This window comes from Contarinia nasturtii, unplaced genomic scaffold, assembly GCF_009176525.2.
Source record: "Contarinia nasturtii isolate CC-2019 unplaced genomic scaffold, AAFC_CNas_1.1 Cnas_scaffold_285, whole genome shotgun sequence".
Classification (NCBI taxonomy): Eukaryota; Metazoa; Arthropoda; class Insecta; order Diptera; family Cecidomyiidae; genus Contarinia; species Contarinia nasturtii.
This window is the reverse complement of record NW_022197640.1, coordinates 3,265,779-3,292,982: the sequence shown is the minus strand read 5'-3', so window position 1 is coordinate 3,292,982 and position 27,204 is coordinate 3,265,779. Positions and strand designations below refer to the sequence as shown.

The following is a 27,204-nucleotide window of genomic DNA, read 5'->3' as shown; positions in this document are numbered from 1 at the left end:
GGCCACGTTGTGTCTCTCAATCAGGTGCAAGACGCCGTTGTCGCATACATTTTTTTCGGTGCCGTTTTTATTGTCACTTGAGTGAAGAAAAACAATAAAAATTTCATTTAAAATGAAACTTGTGCACATCTTCGAACTTTTACACTCATTTCGATCTTCTTTTTTTTTTTGTTCTCCACATTTCTCTTGATGGTTTTCATTTCGTTAGTTTTAAAAAGTATGGCAATAAACGAAATTATCACACAGCAAATGCAAACGTTCGCTTAAATTCGACGAAAATGAATTAATGTGCATCTAAATAACCGTGATATTCAATAAAAAAAAATTACTCATTTTTCCCCTTCTTTTATTTCTTCACCATATTATTTTTGTATGCGTGCTTGTGTGACAGAATGTACGTTGGCACCGTTCGTGAGCGGATCGACGTCGGAGAAAATACCATTTGTATTCTTGCCATTACGCGGCCAAATCATCCATCCCTCAAGATCATTGGATCTCAACAGTAAGTATATATTATTTTAAGAAAAAAACAATTTAAAATTAAAATAATTTCCATACGCGAATCGAGAACTGGAAACCATTTCATTGATGTTATGTTCTCTTAAGATTAGCTTTCAAGGTAAGTTCCAATTTGTAGTTAAGCACACACACACTATAGACATAAATAACAGCAATCAATGATGATCATGTCCAGATTACATCGTTGTGTGTAGATTTTAAATAATTAGCAAACTCATTTGTATCGATGATGTATTTGCAAGTGATGGAAATGTTAGTGTCAGCACAAACACACACCAAACCATATCTTGAAATCAAATTCATTTGCGATGTCGTTGCAATGAATGTGCATCGTTTGCATATCACAAATTGTGGTGGATTCTCTTCTTTTTCGGCCAATTGGTATTTGCGACTTAAAATCGACATAAATGCGTTAATTTATGTGCCATCGCGATAATTGTCGATTTCTCAATCGTTTGTTCAAATGACTAAAGTATTTACAATCCGTGATTATGATCTAACTTCACTAAAATTGCATTGCAAAAGAATATTGTGGAATTTGTTGTTCGGTATTTTGTTAAGTGAAATGAATTTCATAAAAAAAAGTTACGTGGGTTTCCACGTTGGCTGGTTTGAAGAAAAAAAAGGCGAAACGCTTGAAAATCGTTCATTTTCTACAAAGTATTTCAATTGTTCGAGAATGCTTTCTCATTTCCATTGATTTTTCCGTTTGCTTGTTGTTCGTTCGTTCGGTACTTTTTCCACGGCCATAAATTCACTCAAATTCAATATTTACCAATCCACATCGAACAGTAGACAATACATTGGTCGCGTTTCATTATTTATCAACAATGTGAGTTCATTTATTTCGGGTCTCTCACCACGTAAAGTTCAACATCTTCTTTACACTTGATTTCAATTGATCGAACATTGAAATTACCTTCTTTCGATTACCGCAACACGGTTGTTCGTTTTTCAGCAATATATTTTGTTGAAATAGTCCGCACATAATGTAGTTAGAAATTGTTGTAGTTTCAGCGTGTAATCGACGAATTTTTGGTCGGCGTGAGTTTTATCTAATGAATATATCGGTAAATCAAGCTGATCAAGTGTAAATTAAATATTTCCAAGAAAAATAAAATTGTTCAACCGCATGCCGATAGTTGAATGGATTCATAGAATTCAGCGACTGTAAGTTCAACCATTTGTTTACATTAAATGACAATCATTGTATTCAATGCATAATATTTGCGTTAAGTGTTTGTTGATTGGTTTTCTTTTTCAGCGCCATTTTATACAAATCATTGATTTTTTTGAGCAACCAAATGTTCGATGACCTCTGAATGTTACAGTTTTGGATAGAGCACAATAAATACGTCACTCCTACGATAAGTGTTTGTCTTATCGTTGTATAAATTTTTCGCCATCACATCAGCTCCATCATTTTGTCATTTATTACACCTGCTCTTTGTTATGATGAACACATAAGAAGGCGATCATATCTTATTTTTATCTATTCACTGTTCCGCAACAAAAAAAATGTATATATTCAGATATGAATGCGAAGGTGAGCGCTGAAAATCTGTAAATTGACCACTCAATTTCAATCAAATATCGTGCACATCATTTCATTAACGGATTCATCACAAGCAATCATAAGGTTTTTTGTTTGTTTCTTCTTTCCATTTCATTCTGGTTGCGCTTCGTTTTTATCACACTATCTCTGTCTCGTTCTCGTTGTTTTGCAAACCGTTGTAAATATTAAATTACGAAACAAAAGCTTAAGCCGGAGAAACGAAAAGAGAAAGAGATGTTATTTTTCGATAAGGGTTCGAAGGCTGACTTAAATTAGCTTGAATTTTTTGAAGATGCTTTAACGGTAAAGATGTATGCACATCTTCGCATTTGCATTTGAATTGAAGTCGGTTAAAGTGAATGCAAACGATAAATTTACATTTAAAATAAAATCGCACCGCTTTTTGGGTGACATTTTAATTTTCTTTTCTCACAGCTGATGAGTTGATTTTGGTTTATAAAATTTGTTTTTATCGATCTATATAATCCAGTGATCAAAATCAGAATGGAGTAGCTTACGTTTGTTTGTTTACACAATGAATGAGTGTTATTTAATCGCTGCAAAACAAATGTGCCTATTGTTTGAAAGTCTTTTTATTTTCAGAACAGTTATCCGAATAACCTACATTGCAATTCTTAAAAGAATCTGGATCGATCAACGTTTTAAATGCGAATTTTTGTTTCTTTTCGTCTGAGTTGTGTTGATTTATCAAACTATAGAGCTATTGATCACCAAAGTACACATGTGCGATATTATGATTTCTTGATGTCATTCATCTATTTGGCTTCCATGTAACAAAACATTCGATTCATTTGCATTTTTTTCATATTTTTTCATTTTTTATATAACGAAACCAAAAAAAGTTATTCATCAAAAAAACGCCACTTATTTCGATTAACAAAAATCTTATTTAATTGGACTAAAGTCTCTATTTGATTGGATAATAAATAAAAAGTAACGCGCAGCCAACGCCCGGAACCAATAAAAAAAATCCAACCACGAACAAAATGCTAATTAATTTGAAAATAAACGATTTATTCTTTGCGACTCGCTTAATTTCCTCCAATGGCTACTTGGTGTCGTGCATTCCCATCTTCGTTCGTGAACAATAAAAAGAAAATGTCTGTGGCCGTTTTTCTATGTGTGTCTGTGTGCATTGAATTCCTAATATTTACGTTAAAGTTATGCTTTTGAATCGCGTGCCATTTCCCGATCATTATTAACGACGGATTTTCTTCAATGGCTTTTTATTGCTTCTTTACACCATTTCTCATTTATACTTACATACAATTATTATTGTTTTTCGCTGATTAGATGTTTTTTTTTGTCACTGCTGCTTTTTTTATCATAATCTTCTTCCTTTCTCATCTATTAAAATGCTGAGCCGATCTTAAATAAGCAATAAATAAGCAAATCTCCTGAAAGCGAACACGCTATCGGGTAACCGTTTTTTTAAATACCTTCACACACATATACACAAGATTTACGAACCAATTCTTGTTTTTTGATGTTTCCTTCACCAGCCAAGGTGAGACGAATAAGATGAATAAAAAAACTGTAGACGCGAAACCCGTCAAACGCTCCGCTATACAAAAAAAATCGACGTTGAATAAATAATGATTCGTTACGGTAGCCAACTGTTTTGACATCAAACACATAATGTTCTTGATGTGTGAAATTCAATTTTTCATCTTTGATGGAAAACTTCATTGCAATTTCTTCTTCATCATCATCACCATCTAATTGTCGATTATTTATGAAACTTCGGCTTCGTGTGTTCTTCATAAAATCCATGCATTTTTGCAGTCAATTCGAAATTGACGAGTCAATGAATCGTATTTCTGTTTTTGAATTTATGGCACTCAATTAATTCCTTGTTATTTTTTTCGCATGAACTACAAACATAAATTGAATGTACCTTTTAAAGGAATCAACATCGTCCCATTTCTCTCCGGTCTGAAATAAAACAAACTTCGAATTCTTTTTTACATTGTGTTTGCATCTTGTCATCGCTTTGTTTCGATATTGCAAATACCACACCATTCGGCATCCACAATGTTCAGCACGAGATCCACTTCAAGCGGAGTCTTTTTTTTTGTTTGTTTGTTTATTTTATTATTTGTTTGCTTGCAAATTAATTCGTCGATACAATCAGTGCGATTGGGTTGTGCCTATTATCTGTAAATGTGTGTTGAGAATAAATCTTCGGTTTGGCAGCAAACAGCATGAACAAGTAAACACTGTAATATCGATGCAGCAACTGTTTTGCTGCATCAATTGAAACAAAAAGGAAAATGTTGGTAACGAGAAATGCATCTCGATTTGGTTTACAATTGCATCGTCGAATATTCATGTCCATTTTGGTTTTTTTTTTGTGTGTGTATATTGCAGGTATTAAAGCGCCAATATGTGCTGTATCTGGAGCACAGTATCTAACAACAAGTGGATGGACGGAGTTACGTAATGCGATCGATTTAGATGTTCCGTTTCGTTTATTCCGAGATGAAGGCAGAACCTTTTTGCAGGTAAAACGAAAAAATAAAATAAATACTCAATCTATTCAGCTAATAGAGTCGATTGATCATGTACTTTTTTTTTGTGTTTCTTCAACTCTGCTTCAAATAATGGTAATGGCAAATAGTTAAATGAAGCTTAAATATTTGCAAATATAAGTAGTCTAACTAAAAGGGCCGTAGCTGTACACTATATGTTTGATCAATGCAATATATATGTGCATAACAAGCGATCGAAATAGTTAATTTATACATTTTGTTTGTGTTTTTTTTTTCTCTTTTTCTCGCAATTTGTTCTATTTGGCAGTGGCTTGGTGAATCGGATTTGCGATTTAAGATGCAGGGTCGTCTAATTCTCGTGTCATTGATGTGTCGTGAAACAATTATAGGCATCGATAATGATATAACAGGTAAAAGAAATTGTTCCGTTTCAGATGCATATTTTTTTGTCCACTTCCCATTTTTGGAATTTTTGTTGTTGTTGTAAATTTGGTGAGCATCACCATGTCGTCATCGTGGTCGCGAATGAAGCTTGCTGCTGGTGGTTCTGCTGTTGCCAGACGCACATACACAACCGCTTATTTTTTCTTCTTTCTGTACATTTCCTGTATAATGTATACATAAATTACGGGCCACAATTTCAAACAGAAACATCAAATTTACGACTCCTACTGTCTCAACTTGTGTAATAAATAATTAACCATACGATTGCATGGCACCGGTTAGATGATGATAGTAGTGGCAATAGACTGCATTGAATGCGCAAACAAAACGAAAAAAAGATGTTAACATTCAAGTTTAAATGATGTGAAAACCCCAACAGAAATGACCATAAAACTGGAAAAATCATCGCAATTTCAAAACTCATAATATTAGTTTTTGTGTTGTTTATAGTTTTAACATCGAAAACGATTGCATTTTTGAAACTGGAATTGGTTTGCTTTTCATGTGTCCACCCACACTGTGCAGCACTCATAGATGCATGTTAAAACAAAAGCCTCGGCCAATTCATTTGGAACTCTGCACTGCTCTGAGTGTCAATGTGATCGTGTTTTCGTTTCGGATCGTTTTTTACTTCTTCTTTTTCTTCATGGATTTCGTTTTGTTTTCACATCTTTGAATACTTTCAACAATTCCAATTAATATTAAAATTTATTGTTTCCAGATCGGGCCGCAATGAAATCAGTAAAATCTACACAAAACATCTTCACGCCATGCGTTGCATTTCGCGTTGCTGGAATGCCGATTAAACATATTAACAGTAAGTATTGACATTATTGGTAAAATTAGTTATAAAGATCGATTTATCGACAGGCATTGGATTAGCGATCAGCAATTGCAATTCTGCACAAAACATCTCTCTCTCTCTCTCTCTCTCGTGTAGTCTTTATGCGTTCAATCCATCGGGCTAAATATTGTACCGTGCACATTGTAACGGACTCATTCGACGTGATCATGTATATGACTGGTGCATTGCGCATTTCAATCGAAATATGTACGAGCAACAACGAAATAAAATAAAAAAAAACACTCTTTCACACACAACACCGAAGATAAACAGAGTAACTGCATTTACCTATTCACAATAATAACGGGATGAGCTGGTCATTCAATGCCACATACATGGACTTGTTTCAGTTCATCGATTGCCTTAATTTCAAAAATGGTTTTTGCTTCTTCTTTTTTTTCTCTCACTAATTTGGAACGTCCAGTCCTGACTTGAAACGGCTAACCTTAATCCTAGTTAAAATTATGTGGAATTCATACAAGCAAACAAACATTCAATGGGAACGCAATAGAAAACAACATTTATACGGAATTTTGCTATTCGCCTGTAAGCCTGATCTACATCTAAGTATCGCGACTGTAAATCGCCATCATTTATCCCCATGTGCACGCATCTGCCTATGAGACGAAGATATCAAACGAAAAAAAAGAGAATCGGTTGCGTCGCAAAATTGGAATTTTAAATTTCAATCTCAAAACGCAATCGTTGGTACTGGTCTTAAAATAAAGCAGTTGTACGCGCGTGTGTGCGCGCGATAGTGTGGTATGGAATTCTCATGCAGTTTTAGTCAGGCAAAAGAGAAACAAAAAGATCAAAGCAACATTTTTAATCAATTAAAAATCAACAACAATCGGTACACGAATGGAAAATGGATATAAAACGACTAACGATTTGCAAATATACGCACACACAAGACAACGCATAACAAAACAATAAGACAAAGCGCAACCAACACGTTCTTCATTCATTACATTCCCGAACAAATGATTCAATTCGATTTTTTGCGCACGAAGAAAACACCACGCACACACACACACACCACTCTCTATATATATTGGATTTCACTTTTTTTTTTCGTGTGCATCATTTCACCTCCCAAGTAATGTGTCATTGCTACCATATTTACCGTCGTTGATTTGTGTAGAAATCTTTTTTGCTTACATTGTTTTCAGGTTGAATTCGCGTTCAGTTTAAGTACCATTATTGGCGAAAACAAAACAAAAACACACACACTTTTTCCAACCGTTTGTTGATTTGTTTTTATATGATGCGCGCACGTAGATGCTATAGACAGTTTATTATCAACGTGTGAATTTTGTGCAAATTTCGCTCGAACCAAGGCACACAAACACATATGCATGAGGCGCGCACATGGTGGCGAAAATCATAAATTGAATCTTTAAAATGCAATGAAATGAAGAAGAAAAATACAGAGCGAGAGAGAGAGAGAGAGAGAGAGCAATGTGTCATCGCACATCTGACTCTCTCACATATGGTGCAAAATAAAATTCAAATGTACACAATGATCTATTCACACTGCCGCAAGTTTTTCACATTCCGAAATTGACGATTGTTAATGAGAAGAGTGGTGAAAAAACGCAATAACAAAAGATTGTGTACGAATAAATGCAAACATACACACGAACGTTGAATTTAATTTAATTGAAGCGTCGGCATTTCGACAAAAGACTTCAGCCGCATTTCGACACATCATGAGATATTTAGTTTCGTAGAGTTTTGGCATATTTTTGTTTGAAAATTTGACATTTTTCCAAGAATCGTTCCGACACGAGGAATGCACGAGGAACAATTTGCACCGCTTACATTTTGCAACTGCTAACAAAAAAAAATGTAATGTTTTTGTTTTGGTCTTTGCTTATTTTTGGTTTTCATAACTTCAAACTCATTAACATCAATTGAAATTTGCCATAATAACAAATGTTATTTTAACGGACTGGCGGTTTACCAGCACATTTGTTAAATAATCAATTGACGATAATCTTCTATTATTGTTGCTGAACGTTTTTATGTAAGTAAATTTTCACGCCATCAAACGAATCATGAATAACGACGATGAACACGATTGATGCAGTGATAAGATAATTTTTTGAACGTGACACAAAGTAGCCGTGTTAAATCGTTTTTTGTTTGTTTGTTATGCTTATCAAACCGGATTCATATATCCAATTAACTGAAGATAGATAGAGAGAGAGAGAGAGAGAGAGAGAGAGAGAGAGAGAGAGAGAGAGAGAGAGAGAGAAGAAATGTGTCGCAATTCAAATTGAGATGCAGCCGATAGCAAGAGAGTGTAAAATATGATGACAAATTTGAAATAAATAAGTCAAACTGTTTAACAAAAGACGCGTGCATGCATTTTTCTTTTTTTTCTGCTAAATGCGTGAATTGATAATAATCTTAATGAGGCACAAATGTAAACCAAATTATAATACATGTATTTGGTTGCAATAACCATTGACTTTCGCTGGACAATGCAATCACGACTTAGATTACAGCACGGACATACATATAAATACGGTTCAACGATCGCCAAGGTTATTCAATCCATATTTCAATGAACTATGCGACTATTACCAATTGATGTGGATTTAAAAGAAATGAAAATTACGATTTTCTATTTTTTTACCTTCAATCTCCATTTATAAGAAATAATCGAACCAAATAAAACCGCTCATTTCTAATAAGAAAATGTTTTCCAATTTCCACCATTTGAAATTTTTAGATGTAACAGAAGTGTCATTCCAATCAGAATCCACTTCAAGCACACTCGCGTCAATAGATGGCCTATCGGCGAAGGAGTATATTCTGATTGCCATATGCAGTTTGATTTTGGGTTTGATTTATGTGGCTTCGGTATTTCTCTATATTCATGTCAAACGATACAAAACCCGAACATCAAACAATGACAACGACAACGATGGGCCACAACGAAAATCCGAATATCAACAAAACGACGAAGTGACTTTTGGAAATGGTTTCAATCGCAGCACCTATGATCGTTCATCGGGTTCAATTACGGGTGGAATAATGCCCGATCGGCATAAGAATTTAAATCGAAATATGTCATTGAATGGGCTTGGCAATGAAGAACAAGGCGTTATTAAAAGTAATCCACTCTTAAAACACTATCCAAATTTTAGCGATAATTCGGGATTCATCAGCGATATGTCAAACTCGAATTCGGAATGTGGCGAAGAACACATTAGTTCGCATGAATTACTTAAAAACGTAAGTTTTTTAACCATTCACAATTTTGTTTGATTTAAGAAAGAGAAAATATAATTTATATATTTATATATTATTATATATTATTTATTTTATTTCTCAATTGAGTACTATTTCGTAATTTATTTTTCCTTTTTAGATGCAAAATGCTTCACATTCGCACAGTTCAAACAGTGGTCAGATGCGCGATGGGTGTGAAAATACAACACCAAGTCCAACTCAAGAGACAGAATGTTTACCCGAAGAAAATGTATCGATTATCGAAGACATGACAACTGAAGACAAATTAGAAAATATGAAAGCTATCGTGTAAGTGGACAGGACGTTTTTTTACATTTTAATGATTAATTTACGTTTGCAAAAAAATAATATGAATATTTTTTCGTCATTTCTTTCAGATCTGGTACAATGCGCCGAAAACTATACTTCAATCCGGCATATTTTGAACCACATTTACTAATGGTATGTGATTGTTTAAAATAAATTAAATCAAATTTGAAAATTGATTTGATTTTAATTAAAAATTTCTTTTCCACATTTTTTGTAGTCTCCACCGCCGGCGGCGATTGAATTTTTGTCAAAGATCCGTGAAGTGATTACATTGGCAAAGTATAAAATGGCATCGAAACGTTTTCAACCGTCGTTAACAATGATTCCCGAAGAGCATCTAAATATGTATGCAGCTAACGGCTCAAAATCGTTGGTACAACAGAATATGAGCAAAGGCGATAAAAAATCGTGTGCCGGTTGTTCGGGCTGTGCTAATGAAAAAGCTGGCGTTAATTGCAAGAATTGCGGCGAAAAACGAAATAGCATTCGTAAATGGTTGGAGGGTGTATCAAAGCATGAGAGTAACATTTTAGAAGAAGGCGACACTGATGAAACCGAACAAACAACGGAAAAAGTTGAAGCAACCGTCATTAGTACGATCGAAGTGAATAATAGTCCGTCGTCGAATGCGAAACAAAATGATAGTGGCTCCAGTTCGGACAGTGATACGGTCAAAGAAAATAGTCTGGGCAGTAAAAATTCAAAGAAACGTAAGGCACCACCAATTCCATCAACGGCACCGAAAATCATTTCACATTACCTAAAGAAAGACTCACAGCAAATGAAACCGCAACCCGAACGACAGGCGCCAGTATTCAAATCCGATATTAACATTGAAAGTAATAACAATAACAGTATTGTTAAAAATACAAACGTAAACGCGGACGCGATTCAATTAAAAGCGGCCAGTTTGTTAGAAAATACGGATATTTACAATGGTCTATCGTTATTGGGTAGTGAAATCTATAATAATCCACAATTTATGCTGAGTTCACCATCATTATCACATCGAAGTAAATCGGGACGTAATTCAAGCCAATCACGTCAATCATCAGCGAAAAAGCGTTTCGATGTTTTGGATCAATATGCAAATCCAGCGCAATTGATTCAAGAAAATATGGTAAAAAATTTACAAAATGTACCGGACATGGTTTATGAGGCTATTACAAAAGATTTTCCACCCCAAAATCCGGCCAATCAAATGTACGGCCATTTAAATGTACCCACACCAGACTATGATGATCCAAGCAGCACATATTCACGCAAACGTTTCAATTCGTATGATAATGATGAGACATTAATTCCACCGCCCGATTACAATAGCAATACATTGGGGCGAAAACAATATCAACCCGATTCGCCGATTTATCATCGAAAATCACCACATTATTTAATTGTCGACTACGAAACGGACAGTTTGGAACGAACAAATACAAATAAAATGATACGCAATTCAATAACGCCGCATTCAAATAATAGTTCCGATTTAAGCAGTCAACCAAGTCCATCGTTAAGTTCAGCATTACCACTTGAGGAAGAGGTTGAAATCGGTAATACGGTTTATGATCGGGTCGAAGGATATCGAAAAGACGGCGATCCAATGAAAGTAATTCGGAACTTTCCGAAAAAACCAAAACCGCCATCAATTTATGAAGACATTGGCAGCGTATCAAAGGCATATTTGCAATCGAGCCGATCATCGGAATCATCACGAGAGCCGCGTATCATGTACAACACGCCATTTCATGGGAGTATGACCATTGAAGTCGAACATGAACCAACTGATGAAGAAATATCCACCGATAGTGATCAATTTGAGCCGGACACATTGGATCGCAAACCGAAAAAATTCAATAACACACCGAAAATGCCATCCGAACGATTTCAAGATATTCCCAACAATCAACGAAATATAAACGATTGGCCAAATCGACAGTACAAAGCAAATGAATACATGAATCGAGGAAAATCGAACAAAGAATTCATGGATTCGAATCTATCATCGTTGCCAGATATGAGCTATTTTAATAATAATAATAATAACAACGATAGTCAGGTTGTGCTACGATCGTCCGGTTCATTTAAAAGCAACAGTTTAGGAAATTATCTATCGGAAATTGGTGCATTGATGAACAATAATGATTTGGAAAAGAGTTTTAGCAGCTTGAGAGAGATTTACGAAGCGAAAAATCAGAAAAATTTAAAACAACGACCAGGTCTAACCGAAAATGAATTTGATGGTCGAATTTTAACGCTTGAAGCAAGACACTCAAAGCGACAACGTCAAACAACGCTTGATAAAAATATGAAGAAAATTCTACCGCCTGACATTATACCACTTGATTCGAATAATATTTATGAGGTTCCATTGAATGTGGCCAATATTAAAAACAACGAAAAAAATGCACAGAAAATGTTTGCATTGCCCAACGATGATTTAACAATTAATAATAAAAACAAACGGAGTAACAATGATTTGATAGTCAACAGTGTAATTGATAAGAAAATGCAAAATGTTCAAAATATTCAAAATATTGAAGATGACGTGCATTTTATAAGCGAAACATTGAGCAGCAGTAGTACTAGTGAAAGTACTGACATAACTGGCATTTCGGAACCACAACCACATTCGGAACAAAATTCACTGAAACAAGCCTATTCGCAGGTACGAAAGACATCAAAATGCTCCGGTGTTTATAATTTGGAAGCTAGACGCGCCAGTGAATTACAAAATAATCCAAAATACATGAATTTGAGTGACGTTCATTCATTACGTCCCGAACAACCATCCGATTGTAACAGTGACACGAGCACACTGAAAACGGGCAGCACAAAATTTTATTATAAATCGAATTTAAATCAAGAGGCCAATTTGAATAATCATTTTGGTGCATCCGAAGATTTGGATAAAATTGAAATCATTTCATCGAAATCATTGCGACTCAAAGACATCGATTTATCAACCGAAATCATTGACAATACAAAACATTTAATATCCGAATTGGCCAATGATACAAGCACGTTTAATCCGCAATTGAATCAAATGACACCAACAAAAGTGTTTCACGTTGACATTTCACCACCAACAAATGGCATGCAAATTGCATTAGGCATACGTGATCGTGTTAAAAAATCAAAGGATTTAAAGCATGCATGGAAAAAGTTCGTCAATATGGCAACATCAAAATTTCAAGGTGGAAACAATGCAACGGCCACTGGACATACAAAAACCGAAATTCGTGGTGAATATGATTTAGTGGATAAAATGGCAACATTCACCGATTCAACCGATCGAGATGATGGTATTGCATCGATGAGTACATGTGATGATAGTATCACAACGGCATCCAGCGATAAACAATCGATTGAAATTTTATCGCGTACACCGTCGTCCAGTTCATCGGATATGATTCAAAAACCAAATAAAACTGAAATGGATTACGGTTACATCAGTGCCGATTCAAATGAATCACGTGCGCAAAAGAAAAATCTGTACGCTCGTTTCAATTTTAAAATGGATAAAAATTGTCCGGAACCATCAACGAGCAAAGCAGCATTATGCAATGGCAGTAGCAATGATCGAGATTGGCGACAACGATACTTGCATCGCATGCAAGATATAAAAGAAAATTCGGAAAGCGATCGCAATTCGGTGTCATCGGCAAAACATGGACCGAAACCTCAAATTACAAAACCAATGATTTCGGCACCGATTAGTGCTACAGTGCCATCGGCTCAACTCATTGATTTCATTCCAAAGGCAATACCAATCGATAAAGACGACGCAATCAAGGTGCGCATTTATTCATCGTCTGATGATGATCGATACAGCAGCGGCATGTCATCTGAAAGTGATGGCGAATACAATGCAGACGAATTATGCGAATCAGGCGCCGAAAGTATTGAAACACATTCCGTTTTCTTCAAAAATATTCGAAAATTAACTGACGACAATTGAACAACATTGCAGCAGTTTAAAATGAATGATTGAAAAGAGCGTGAGAATGTGAGACGAACATTTAATTTAGAAACACTGCCATTTTTATTTATATATTCTAAACAGATTATATTTCAAATATATTTATGTCATTAGAAATAACGATTACTAATACTATTGCAATATAAGGGAACGAATTTTTCGATTCAACCGAAATCAACACGTTAACTTCGTTTAACAATTGAAACATGGTTGCAAGGGAGCAAATGCAATAGACGCATTTTTTTTTCTATCAAAATTGCATCTAACCATTATAGGTATACATCTAAGAACACCATTCGGCATCATACATGTCTTTCCACACTTAGGTCAATGGATAACCAGATGTTTGTCAATGACGCCCTTTAAATTCTCAACAACAAAGCGACGCTCTTTAAATCAATTTATGAAAAAAAAACCTATACACATATACATATTTAGCTTTTAGCGCTGTACATTTGCTATGAAAAAAAAAACGAGTCGGCATGAGTTACATTGATTCGTTTATCTTGTTCTCACGCCGAAATAATACATTTAAATGACGAACAAAAACTGTATAAAATAAATGATAAAAAATGGTCGAAATGGTGCAATTGTCAAATTAAAAATTGATAAAACTTAATTGTATAAGTAATTTTAATTAAATAGACGTGCAATCCCATACAAATTTCGTTTTTGTTTTGTATATTAAACGTGCAATAAATCTTTAAAAACAAAAACAATCAATTTAGCAATTAAGCATATGGTATAAGTTAGGATTTGTGATAAGGAAATGGCCGGAAGTGCAATATTAATTCATGGCTTTAGTCTTAGACCGTTGATTTACTGGCTTCAAAGAAGCCGGTTTTCAATGATAGTTTAAAATATTCGCTTTAAAAAAATGTTTATTTTTTTTTATTCGTTCGAGTTTAATGACGATTTTTTGACACACAGTCGTCAATTTATGATGAACATTCAAATTTAGCTTATAGTTTTATTAATTTATTTTATACGATAGAGAACATATAGCATAGCCAGTTGCAGCTATAATTCCAAAAAAACTCAACGCAATTCAACTTGTTCATTTATATTTAAAAAAAATCTCTTTTAAATTTATAGTAAAAGATGTTAGCTCTTAATTATTCAAGTATACACATTGAATCACGTATGAATTTTAAAATAATAATATCCAATGATGAAGGTTCTCTATATGACTTTGTTGCAATTGATATTGTTTCTAGTTTATGGAACAGTATATGCGACAGAGTCATGAATTGGATTTCTTTTTCGGCCACATTTCAAGGCATTTGTAAAAAATAAATAAACTTAATCTATTGAAATTTCAAACAAAAAAAAAACTTTAAAAAATTATAAGAAGCATTAAAAAAGTGTAAGTACTTGAAATTGCAAAACTTCACAAGTACCTGTATCGAAATTATCACGGTCGTTCAAATCGGACTTTTTTTGTATTCACAAATAAAAAATCGCGACACGAACCGTCTAACTTTGTTTTGGTCGAACATATAGTAAAAAACTAGTAATGAATTATTTACGTCAATATAAGTTATAAAACGTTATTTTGTTACAAATTTCATTCTTCTTTTCTATTCTATCCTTTTTCTCTGCTAGTATTTACTCGAATACAAAGTCAGAGGGAAAAAAAACATTGTATTTAAGAGTTTTTATTTTAAAAAAATTTGAACATATTAATTATATGCAGATGCAAATATACATATATAATAATTTATTCAACAAATTTTCGGGTATATTGTTGATCAAAAAAAAATCTAATTTATTTTGTTATTGATTTGTTGAACATGATGAGATATCTCGTTTCTATTTTGCATTCAAATGAAGAATATAGTGTATAAGAAGTCGAATTTCGGTGTAAGACTCATTAAGATTATTTTTAGTCTACAAAAAGCATATAGTAGATTTGGCGCGCTAATTTTTCTAGGATTTGATGCAATTCCTGCGAGCGACAAGTCTTTCGAATTAAGATAGTTTTTTTTTTGTGTTAGGCATAGCATATGAACATAACAACAAACGACATTTTATCAAATTCACGAAAATTTGATAGGAACAAAAGAAGAACTATCTAAAAAATTAATTAAAATGAAATTTACAAATCTAAGAGTGTTCGCTTAAAATTATAATTTTGTGCATGTTTAATTTTCACCTCAATAAAAATGACTTTAAAAACAAAACAAAAAAGTGCAATGTGTCAAAGACAATTTTTCTGCATACAAACAATGTTATATTCATTTTTTTCTCCTGATTGTTGTTGCAGTGAACAAAAAATATTGTTTCATTCGTTTTAACGGACAAAAAATATATTCAAAGAGCATATTTGTGTTCCTTTTGTTATTCTTTGGCTTCCCTCTTTATTAACGGACGCAAACATACATACGAACATCGAAAGAGAGAAATTCTTGTGCGTTCAGTGTGCTGTGAGAACAGATGCGACATTCGTTTGTTCGGTAGGTCTCACTCTGTGTATGTTGGGTATTTTAGTTTGTTGTTGATATTTTTTTCTTCGTTCGCTTTAGCTCTCTGTATGTTCGTGTCCATGTAGTATGCATTTTTATTCCTGTGGCATATATATGCCTCTTGCCGATTAATATGTGAACTCTCTCTCTCTCTCTCTCTGTTCTCTCTATTTGTTGTTAATCACACAAGCAATATACTCTATGCCAAACAACATAGCACACAAAATTTCAAATGGTTCGGCTTAACGGCGGTGCATTCAATGTGCATAAATTGACGTACAACATGGCCTAAGATCAAATACATTCTATTCTTCTCGGTTAGGGTTGTTTATGTATGCTTATTGCTAGTATTTTTTCCGCAACCGCTTTTTTTTATTTTCTCTCTATATGTTTTTCTGCTGTGATGCTTATGCACCTCTTCAGATTATAACCAACTCCATCAAACATTGAATTGAATTTTTTTTTACTGGGAATATAACCGATCTTCCAATATATTTTTACCTTTCGGTTTTCGTCATCATCTCCTTCTTCTTAATTTGTCGATGGTTTCATTTTGGACATTTCTCATAAAAAAAAACTCTCATTCATTTTGTCTCTATCTTGCCCATAAACACACACACACATCTCGTCCTCTTGAAATGAGCATATATACTCACATGGACACACATTAAAACAGGCATGCATGCGATGAATCACAACAAATTGTTCCGAAAAAAGTATACCTTGCTTTTAGCATTTCACACAAAATGCAATCCACAACGTCTTTTCACAACGTTTCGGTTTATGTTTTTTGTTTTTCGTTCGTTACTAGGAAGCGTCAAATTAGCAATTCTAGCAATTCTTTGAGCAACAACAACAACATCAACAACAAAAATCAAAGGATTCCTTGTACTTTTTTTTCGCCTAAAAAGCCGTCCATTGTTTTCTCCAAATGCACAGCAACAAAATGAACATTTTCAAAATCAATAAATGTCGAAAAACAAAATATTTTTCATATACATCAATGTTTGTTTTGAACAAGCAAAACATTGAATAGAAACGACGAAGTGGCAAAATATAAAACGACAAGCACAACGGTCACATGAATCGACCTGAAAATCTGAACAAAATCATTAAGCATATGTGATTTAGTAGAAAAATGAAATTAAAATCATAGCCAAAAATGAATATGTCACAGCGAAAATGTCAGCGAATACGGGCGAATTTGCTTTAAAATTGTATCATTTTTAATTTCATGTTTGATACCATTTTGATCATGTAAATAGTTTATCGAAAAAAATGCGATAAACAAAAATGTTGCATGAGTTTTGCTTTGAATAAATTCAAAGAAATTTCATGGCTTCATATAATACCACATTATAATACGAAGTATGGAGAACGAAGCGTACAAACAACAAAACACCGAACAAAAGTGGAGACGGTTCACATTGCGGCAAACTCTCAAACGAATGAATACTTCGTCCACAGTGTAGTACATTTGACATGGCTTCGGTTTTGCAACCATTTTCTTCAGAATTTTGACGAATTTTAAAAAATATTTGATGAGAGATTAACGCTTAAAAATTAATCTAAAAATGTGCCGAACATTTTCTTAATCGAAATTAATTTTTTCTGAACAAATATGAATGAAATGGAAATGTAAAAAATATCCAAGTAAAACCTTCAACGCACGTACATTTTGAATATTCTCAACAGTTGTAGCAATCGTATGCCAGCAGCGTCAATACTGTGGTGTATGAAATATGCGGTTGTCTCTATTGTCCGCATTTGTTATGTTGTTGCGTTTCATTCGCACACCGAGACCGGCTTTAAAAATTTTATTGTTTTGATGCTGCAATACTAAGCGTTGTTATTGGCAAATGCGTTCCGTTCGTTCGTCGTTGCTTCGTATTACAAGCACAGTGTACGTTTCTACGTGTTCAGTTCGATCTTGTAGTTCTTGAACGAATAGTCGTGCTTACCGTTTTCTGTTGTAATCAAGCAATTTAATTGGTTTTTTCTTTGTGAAAATTCATTGTGTATTTCTTCTGGTAAGTAATTTTTCCATTTCTACAAATTATTTAAACATCATTGTAGTACCTTTTTACCGAAACAAACAAAAAAATTAGAACGGATTTACGTAAAATATTTCGATTTTTCCAAACCACTATTGGCGTGGGTTCTGTTCGCTTATATTTTGTATGCGCCATATTAACATTATATGAAACTTTGCCTGTACAACCAAAATAAATATTCGATGACAAGAGCGAGTATTTTTTTAAATTACTATTGATTTTAAGTAAATTCGCGTCATTTAATTCATTTAACGAAAAGTTCGATATCATTTACATGATTTTATCGATTTTTATAAAAAAAAATTGGGTATTTCGCATTTGATGTCGTCATAAAATCGACAAAGAAAATGGCTTGTATGAAGCATCACTTGAACAAAATGTTCGACGAAAAAATTAAAAATTGAATATCTTGAAAACGAGTCATCGTATCGTGATGCCGTTTTTACCAAAAATTTTCTTATAATTTTCTCTACAAAACTGCATAATTACTTTTCAACGCGTCGAATAATTTTAATAATCTTATACATTTTCGCGCCAAAAAATTCTTCAAACAAATTTCATTTGAACGAAGTGGCAAAGAGCCATGTCGCCATATAGAATTTTTTCCCAAACATTCAATACAGTTCATACAAGAGAGAAAAGCACTCGGTTTGTTCGTTCGGTATGGAGACTTGCTAGGAGAGACGCATCACATACCAAACGTATAAAAACGAAGTAGTGTACGCATACACGAGTATATGTTTTGCCGTGTATTGAGTAGAGTGAACGTTGTATGTTGGTATTGAAAACCATATAATATTCAATGGATCGTCTCGTACAGCTTGCTCTTTGAGAACATAGAGTGCCTTTGGTTTTGGTTGTGCCTGTGCCAGTGCTGAACATTTCAGCAATACCACTTGAATATTATACGAGCGCGTCGCTTTATGTTTGCCCATGTATTTAGATAATGGTTGATACCTTTTCATTTTCGTTTTCATATTCTCATTTCAATCCATTTACATTTGAGGCATACTCAATTCATTCGAAGCTCTTTTGCCATTGCTTTTTTTATTTTGTTTTACTGGGCTCTGGCTCTGACTCTGGCTTTGGCTTTGGCACTTTTTACTGTGCATACACAAATACAACATACATTCACATTCAGAAAATGAGAGACATAGACATACTCACATTCAGTTCATCATCATTGCAAACAATATCATTTGGCGTTTGTTCGCCGATATTGCCTTGCCTTGTTCGTTTATTCGTTGGTTCGGTCGGTTGTTCAGTATGTTCGGCTCATATAGTCAGCGAGTTGTTTATCGCGCGCGCATATATATGCCATTGATGCGTATATGAGAAAGAGAGAAAAACCACACACACTGAACACTGTTACAACGAACATTGAAATATCGTACGCGTTGCACAGCGACACTCTACACATTGTACTCTATATTCAGCACTCAATACTAAAAATTTGATGCCCAACAAGCAAAATGTAAAAGACTCATAGTAACCAGAGTCGCTTGTGTGTTGCTGTATTATTTCTGTAGAGTTTTACTTTGCTGTGCTGTGCTGTGTACTATTACACTACCACGTTATATGCTGCGTGGCTTCTCATTTGCTATACAGTACTAACGTCCGACACTGTGCGCTCTCTCTTGCGCCGTTTGTCGTTTGTCGTTCGTCGTTCGTTCTCTCTGTCTCGTTGCCTCTCTTTTGCCGTTCCGATTCCTCTTTGCCGTTTCGGTTTTACTTTCATTGTATGCATCAGGAGCAGGAGCGTTCTGAAAAAAGGGCACAAAGCGACCAAATAACCGACACTGTATAACGAATAACGCGCGATACGCTCTGCACACATCATATTACGGCCAAACATAGCTTATGTGTGAAGTGTACACACCAAACTGAGCATTATTCCATTTGTATCAGTTCGTTACTTCAGTTCGGTGTTCTTGTGTTCTTGCATTTCCAAAAGGCGTCATATATACAATTTTGCAGCAACAGCAAATACATATAGTGTACGTGTGTTCTATATCAACTACCAAACCAAAGCCAGTTCGTTTACTTTCCAAGTCATTTTCTCGACGTACATTGAAAGTGATTGTTTTGCTGTGTGTGCTCTTTCCGTGCAAAATAAAATATAACCGACGCTCTACTCTTCGTGACTAAGTAAGTGAATATTTAGAATTTTTACCGAACATTTGCAGCTTGTTCGTGTGAATTCCGTCTTTTCATCGGTAAATCGGCGCTATTTTCTCTGCTCCGCTTCGCTTTGGTTCGATTTTTATCCATCGCGCGCTCATTTCTTTCGCTCTTTTCCACCATATCTCAATACATTTAAATTATTTCGGTTTTTCTTTATTCCACTTTTGTTTTTTCATCTTCTGTGCTCGCGTTTGCTTTTCAATTCTTGTCTTCTGATCCTTTTTCGTATATAAATACAATTTGTATTTTTCTCGCCATATCTTATTTGTAACGATGTTTCACATTACAATTTTGTCGTTTGAATTTTTTTCATTCGTCTTTTGAATTTATACGAATATGAAATGCGAAAAGATTACAGTTTAAATTTGATTGTGATGCGAATGTTGTTTGTGTTCGTTAAAAAACGAAATCGAAAGAAAGAAAAAGCGAGAATTAAAAAATATATACGATGATGCGTAAAGTTGTTGTTGGTCTTGCATTTTTTTTAGTTTTTTCTTCATTTTTGAGAATTAAAATTTTAAATTTTCGACTTTAATCGATAATTTTGGTTCATTTTTCTCAACTCCGGTAACATATACTCATTTCGGCTTCTCTCCAAATGTTAAAATCCAGTATACAGCCATTTTCATATAATACACTCCATTGCTGTGTTGTGTATTCACCAACAGCCAGCATACACATAGAGCGCATTTTAACGAACTTTGTAACGTACAGCGACGCTTTGATAATGAGCATGAGAGACTGAGAGAAAACGGTTAGCGTTGATGCGTGCAAAATAATTCGGTGTTGCTGTGTTTTTTTTTCAGTTACCATTTGATTTGCATTAAATGTAATTCCGATATTTTCTATATATATATGCATAATAATATATATGTTATTTTGTGGGTCGATTTTTTCGAGAATGCGTGAGAGAGGATATTAAATACATTCTGTCTCCTGAAAATTTTCAAATCGTCAAAGCCGTTATAAGTCTCATTTTTTTTTCAAATTGAAACAGATCAATAAATAGGGCGGTTAGAGTAGGCTTTTGTTAATCATGATATTTTTAAGCAAACACAGTAAAAAAACAATCGTTTGATTTTTATATGCAGAGCAAAAAATTTGAATTTTTCTTTAAATGTTTGAATTCATAAAAATACATAAAACGTTTCAATTGAAGTGAATTGTTTGTTGAAACTGAAATATAAAATATTAATGGATTTCTTTGTTTTGTTTTTCGTTTCGTTTATAGATTCTTAACGTGAAATCAACTAAAAAGTAAAGATGGCAGAAAAACCAAAGCGTCCTCTTTCCGCATACATGTTGTGGTTGAACGACAACCGTGAACAAATCAAACGTGACAATCCAGGTATCAAAGTCACAGAGGTTGCCAAGCGAGGTGGTGAATTGTGGCGCGCACTAAAGGACAAGAGCGTAAGTACTCAATTGCATAAGTTTTTTTTCTTCTTCAATGCACTGGAGTATAAACTGTTTTTTAAAATGGCAGCCAAAAAATGCGCCATTTTGGCTAACTTTAAATACCAAAAAAAAAATGTTTGAATTGAATATTCTGTAAAGAAGTGAAAAAAAAAATAATTCAAAACCAATCATATTTTTGAAGCAATTGCATTGTTTAACCGGGGCAATTTAACTGAATTATTTTTTTATCGTTATTCCATCATTTATAGAAATGGGAGGCCAAAGCCGTTGAAGCCAAAGACAAATACACCAAATTAGTCAAAGAGTACGAAGCAAACGGAGGTGGCAAAGACTCTGGCAAGAAGCGCGGCTCCAAACAAACACGAAAAGCCCCAACCAAGAAGAGCAAGAAACAAGCTGACTCAGAGGATGATGACGAAGAAGAAGAAAGTGATTAGATTAATTACTTGAAAAAGACTTCAGATCAGCAAAACATCCATCATTCGAAGCGATAACAAAACAAAAACAACATAAAAAAAAATAATTGACTTGAATTGTGTTTTGAGTAAAATAAAATATAAAAAATGAAAGAAAAATCACACAAAAAAAAACATTAACAAAACAATGAACAAAACAAACAATACAAGATGAAAAAAAAATGAAATTAAATGAAAAGAAAAAATGAAGCAACTTAAGAAAAATCATCGCAAGAACTATTCAATATGGTTTCATTCTGTTCTAAAATTGTGTGAACGTAGCTGATTTCGTGTCAACCACATGTTTGAATAATTCTCGATTTTTCTTAATTTGCAAATCAATTTTTAATTTAAAAAAAATGTCCTTTTTTCTTTCATTTTTCTTTCGTAAAAAGTTCAAATTAAGAGGGGAATCATTCATTTTCAGGAAATATACAAAACTATTTTTTTTTGTCTTTTCTTTTCAGTAGATTTTTAATTTTCTTTCACATACACACACTCTCATTTTTTAATGAAATAAAATTAAGTTGTTTTGAAATCGTAAACAAAATGTATTGTATTTGTTTCTTTTTTTCCTTATCTGAAAAATAAAAACTTTCACTCGAAAAAACAACAACAATAACAACACCGCATTTCAAGGGAAGAAAAAAAAGAAAATACTCTAGACAAATGAGAGAAGGGAAATTTAAAAAAGGAAAGAAGAAGAGAAAAAAAACAACATTTAAAAACAAAACAAATTAATTAGATGTTTGAATATTACTTGTAGGGATTTGCTTTCAACGAAACAACTCTGATCAGTTTTAATGAATTAAGATTTAAATGACACACACATTAAATAAAGAGAAAATTCACAAAAAAAACAATAAATAAGATTAATAATATACACACGCAACTGTGGAAGGAAGTGTGAGGCCCCACAAGCCGAAAACTTCTGAAAAAAAAAACTTAGCCATAAATTGATGTCTTACGTAGATGATGTGAATTCCATGTAAAGAAACAATTTAAACAAGCAGAACAAAACTAAGACAAAAGAAAATTTAAAAGGAAAAGAGTTGAAAAGAGTCAAATGTGAAATAGTCCATCAAGCCCACTATATTGACGACAACGTGCAAGAACATCGATTCATGTAGTTCTATTTCAAAGAGATTTTTCACAACTCTTTCGATCATTTCTATTGCTTCTGATCTCAGACTTGGAATTAGAGCACACTCACAAAACATACAATACAAAACAGCCACATTTTTGATGCAATGTTTAAATTGGAGGATTTTTTTTGATGGAACACAGAGTTTAAAGCTAAAAAAATTTCTTTTTACATCAACAAAAATCAATTTAACATACGAAACATACAAATTCGTAATGTTTAACTCTCATTCATAAACGTGTAATGCATTTACCCAATGTAACGTAACATTATTTAGTTTAAAGTGTTTGTAATTCTTTGTCTCCTATTGTATTTGTTCGAAATGAATAAAGTGAAAATTTCTCAATCCTGTATATTGATCGGATATTTTTTTATTTAAAACAACAAACTAAACAAGTTGCCTTCTTTTTTCGTTGAAGTCAGAAGAAGTAAGAGACACAGTTCGAGCGAAATTCTGATTACTTTTGATTTTGTCAGCTGTTTTTGCTAAGACCAATAAGCCTTGTTGGATTTCTTTTCTCTCTGGTATTTTTTTTTACCGAATGCCATAATTTTTGTGGATTTTCACTTTAAGAACTCAAATTATGGAAGCAAACATTTCAAATTATGGTATTGGTCAAAAAAATACCACAGAAAAACGGTTCACTTCAAATTATCCAAATTGCTAGATCATTTTTATTGTCATTTAATATTGCTATTGATTTGTAGGAAAATCGTATTGAATCGATTAATTTTGGAGGTAAGTTTTCGGTTTAACGAGGTAATTGATTAAAGCTTATGAATAAGTTTTTCTTAGCTTGATTTTAAAATAGGATTTAAGCTCTATTTTTAATTAAAAAAATATATATATAAAAATACACGAAAAATCTAACTGAATATAGTTTCGCTTGAGATAAAAATTGTATAATAAGAAAATTCAAGAATTCAATTTTTCACATATAAAATTCAAATTTCGCTTCACATACCATGTTTTTTTTTTCTTCATATTTTTAACATACCGTATTTTAAAGAAACATTCAAACTGACGTGAATTTATGTAAAAAATTGAAGAATATAATTAAATTTGTTTCGCAAAATTATAGCCGTTTAATTTCTATTGAATTTCCAAAGTAAGTTTTGTTATATTTTTTGATATTTGAATTTCATGAATGCCAAATTTGATTTTTTTACTCGTAAAAATATATTGAAATAAAAATGTAACAAAAATTAAAATAATAAATGTTTCTTTATTTGTTATTTTCCATATATCGAATTGAACATAGACATATGTCGGAAGCTTTCACTGCTATAACTTACATATGAGAAGCTTTTCAAATATTATTAAAAAAAAAATAATAATAATTTATTTGTTATTTAAAATGTTCTGTTACATAAATATTACCTATTTTATATTCATTCCTATGGCGCAAACAATTGCGCAGTCTCAATGAAAATATGCACAAAGCACATACATACCTATGTATCTTCAATATATATGTTGCCGGACATATGGATATGTTGTCCACTCATATACTTGAAATGACATACCGGTTAAGTACAATCATATTGAGCAAAACCCGGACTAAATTGATGTAAAAAAAATTCTTTATAAATCGAGTTTTATTTGAATATATATATTTTTTCCAAATGTTCTTCCAGCGATTTTACAGTATCTCGAATAAAAAACGCTCATTTTCAAAAAAAAATCTAGAGATTTTAGCTCATTCGGTTTTATTTTTTTTTTGTTATTATCATCAGTACACATTAATAAAGTAGGAACAGCAAAAATTCGATAATAATTTTGGTTTTGCGAATGCTGCTGCTCAGTGTTTATTTTATGAGAGTTTCTTAGCCTTTTGATAGAGCGTATCTACCTAAGGGGAGAATCACAAAAGAAAAGAATAAAATTTAAAATAATCGATAAGTAATCGGAAAATAATCGAAAAATAATAAAATTCAAGCGTATCTACCACTTTGCCCATATTTGTTATCGTTTCCAATGCACGTTCGTATGTTTTATCAACGGCAGTCTCCTCGAATACAATAAGAACACCTTCGCCTTGATCTAAAATGCCGCTAAACTTTTTATCCAAAATCATCTGTGACAATTTCTTTTCCACTTGCAATACGGGCAGTTTAATTGAGTTGGCAATATGTGACACCTGTGGAAACGACCAAAAAAAATCGTGATTAGTGCATTTTGTTTGATAGATTTTATATGGGTATATTTGAATGGAGGCGGAAAAAGAAAACCAATGCTCGATCAACTTACTTGCACACGTGAGAAAGGTTCGATAATCCGGCATAAATTTTGTTCCAACATTGTGTCGTATAGTGTGCCCAAGTGAGCCTTTACGATAACATCTTCTTCCAATTCTTTTGCATATTCTTTGAGTGCTACTTGAAAATCGGCCAACGAACGTTTGTGTGATGCTTGTGCAACGGCTTTCATTGCATCAATATCTCGTCCAGAGTATGTGATTGCCAATTTACCGCTAACAATTTGATTGACATCATCGGCCAAGCCAAGCATTATTTTGCACAGCAACATATATTTCAATGCGGTCAATGCACGGGCCGCTTCAATGCTATCATATCCTTCAAACGCTTCATAAAAGTATGAGTAAGCTGTTTTAAAATCACGCTCATCAGCTGCATGCAAAATACCCGATTGCAAATCAAGAGATGCTTGCATTTTTGGAGCGCAATAAATACCATTAGCTGTTGTACGAGCCGAGGTCAATGCAGCGCGAGCCTATACATTGATTCAATTGTAGAAAAGAGAAACATTAATTCAGGTGCATTTAATTAAATTCCATTCATTTAAAAGGAAAAATAATGAAAGCATTTTGCCTACGCATTTGGTTTTTCATTTTGAATCACGTGCATTTTGCAAATTCGTGACAACAAATTCAATTCATTGCAACAAAGGAAGCGCACAATGTCCATATAAATCCATTGCATTTTCATTCAATAAAAAAGATTGAGAACAACCAACAAATAAACAACGAGCAACCAGTTTTTTTATGTATCCGCATATAAGGAGAATAACAAAGACGATGCGTCATTGCTCTAGAAAAGTTTGTGTTGATGTTGACGTCACACGCACAATAATATCGTACAGCCTTTGTTTCTAACCTCACAAAGCCTGAAGCCATATTTACTTTTTTGGATCGTTTAAATGCACAAAAAAAAAACTGGTTACACTGTTTTTCATAATGAATGGCAATCAAAATGTTGATCTAAAAGTGTCTCAAACGAAGTGTGCAGAAATAAAGACATACCTTTGGCAAATTGCTCAATGCATGATATGTTTTGCTTTCTAACAGTTGAACCTCCACCAGCAGCATTTTGTCGTCCAATTTTTTGAGCTCTTTCAACAAGGCCGAACCGAGTTGCAGTGCTTCTGTGTATAAACCAGTATCAAAATATAATGCAATCAAACGTGCTTCGAGCGATTGACGTAAAAATGTACGCTTCTCTTGTTTTGCCCATTCGATACATTCTTTACACAATTGCACTTCGATGCCAGTGCTGGCTTCCAAGTCAAGGAAGAAATCAACCAATGAACGAACCAATTTTGCTGCTTTCGCCTTGCTAATTAACGACAAAAATGGACGTGTTACTTTGATTAAATCGGCTAATTCTTTTGCTTTGCCCTCTTGTTTGTAGAGTTCGCCCAATTGCAAAATCCCTTGCTCTTTGATCCGAATGAGCTCCTCATCATTTTCGGCAACTTCTTGTTCGCGTACAATTTTATTCAACAGTGAAATGCCCTCTTCACGATTCACCGACGTCAATGCCTGCGCCCGTTCAAATAAAATCGCACCAGCCATTTTTTTCTTTGTTAAATTAATTTCGTTTTATTTGTCGTACGTATCGATTTGTTTGACTTTTTCGAAAATTTATTAGACTCTTTATGAATTATTTGATTTTATTTTGGTTCGGATATCGAAAAAAGTATGAAGTATAAAAAGAAATAAACTTGTGATCTAGATCTCGTTCACACACAAATGATTTCAACTTTAAATCGTTCAATGGGATTCCATTAAACTGTCATGACAGTGCGAAACGCTA

General features: G+C 33.5%; 3 protein-coding genes across 4 annotated transcripts in view; 2 read left to right on the top strand and 1 right to left on the bottom strand.

Annotated features, from left to right (window-relative positions):
- The window catches only part of LOC116337664, a 63,122-nt gene extending 49,101 nt beyond the window's left edge, over positions 1 to 14,021 (top strand). The window contains exons 6-13 of the mRNA XM_031762419.1: positions 392 to 502; positions 4,466 to 4,599; positions 4,895 to 4,997; positions 5,753 to 5,848; positions 8,616 to 9,121; positions 9,258 to 9,427; positions 9,517 to 9,580; positions 9,666 to 14,021. Coding sequence (XP_031618279.1) covers positions 392 to 502; positions 4,466 to 4,599; positions 4,895 to 4,997; positions 5,753 to 5,848; positions 8,616 to 9,121; positions 9,258 to 9,427; positions 9,517 to 9,580; positions 9,666 to 13,406 — 4,925 coding nt within the window. The 3' untranslated portion in view covers positions 13,407 to 14,021. The remainder of the gene's footprint in view (positions 1 to 391; positions 503 to 4,465; positions 4,600 to 4,894; positions 4,998 to 5,752; positions 5,849 to 8,615; positions 9,122 to 9,257; positions 9,428 to 9,516; positions 9,581 to 9,665) is intronic.
- A 3,767-nt stretch (positions 14,022 to 17,788) lies between these two features.
- On the top strand, positions 17,789 to 22,405 carry LOC116337659 (mobility group protein 1A). Of its 2 annotated transcripts, none has more exons than XM_031762411.1 (3): positions 17,789 to 17,922; positions 21,362 to 21,543; positions 21,798 to 22,405. In XM_031762411.1, the coding sequence occupies exons 2-3, from the start codon at positions 21,394 to 21,396 to the stop codon at positions 21,984 to 21,986; spliced, it is 339 nt and encodes a 112-aa protein (XP_031618271.1). In that variant the 5' UTR covers positions 17,789 to 17,922; positions 21,362 to 21,393; the 3' UTR covers positions 21,987 to 22,405. The 2 variants fall into 2 exon arrangements, with proteins under 2 accessions (XP_031618271.1, XP_031618272.1); XM_031762412.1 differs by lacking the exon at positions 17,789 to 17,922 and adding an exon at positions 19,847 to 20,094.
- A 2,414-nt stretch (positions 22,406 to 24,819) lies between these two features.
- LOC116337727 (26S proteasome non-ATPase regulatory subunit 11) lies at positions 24,820 to 27,200 on the bottom strand. Its single transcript, XM_031762541.1, has 4 exons — positions 26,412 to 27,200; positions 25,400 to 25,882; positions 25,098 to 25,289; positions 24,820 to 25,001 (listed from the first exon to the last, which is right to left on the bottom strand). Exons 1-4 carry the CDS (start codon positions 26,961 to 26,963, stop codon positions 24,963 to 24,965), a joined length of 1,266 nt encoding a protein of 421 aa, XP_031618401.1. The 5' UTR covers positions 26,964 to 27,200; the 3' UTR covers positions 24,820 to 24,962.
- Between the last annotated feature and the right edge of the window lie 4 nt (positions 27,201 to 27,204).

Excerpts from the sequence above, each read along its gene's own strand:
- LOC116337659 (XM_031762411.1), top strand. The coding sequence starts at position 21,394 with ATGGCAGAAAAACCAAAGCGTCCTCTTTCCGCATACATGTTGTGGTTG. Across the intron at positions 21,544-21,797 it reads GCGCACTAAAGGACAAGAGC|AAATGGGAGGCCAAAGCCGT; the intron begins GTAAGTACTCAA and ends CATCATTTATAG.
- LOC116337727 (XM_031762541.1), bottom strand. The coding sequence starts at position 26,963 with ATGGCTGGTGCGATTTTATTTGAACGGGCGCAGGCATTGACGTCGGTG. Across the intron at positions 25,883-26,411 it reads CATTGAGCAATTTGCCAAAG|GCTCGCGCTGCATTGACCTC; the intron begins GTATGTCTTTAT and ends ATCAATGTATAG. Across the intron at positions 25,290-25,399 it reads AACCTTTCTCACGTGTGCAA|GTGTCACATATTGCCAACTC; the intron begins GTAAGTTGATCG and ends TCGTTTCCACAG.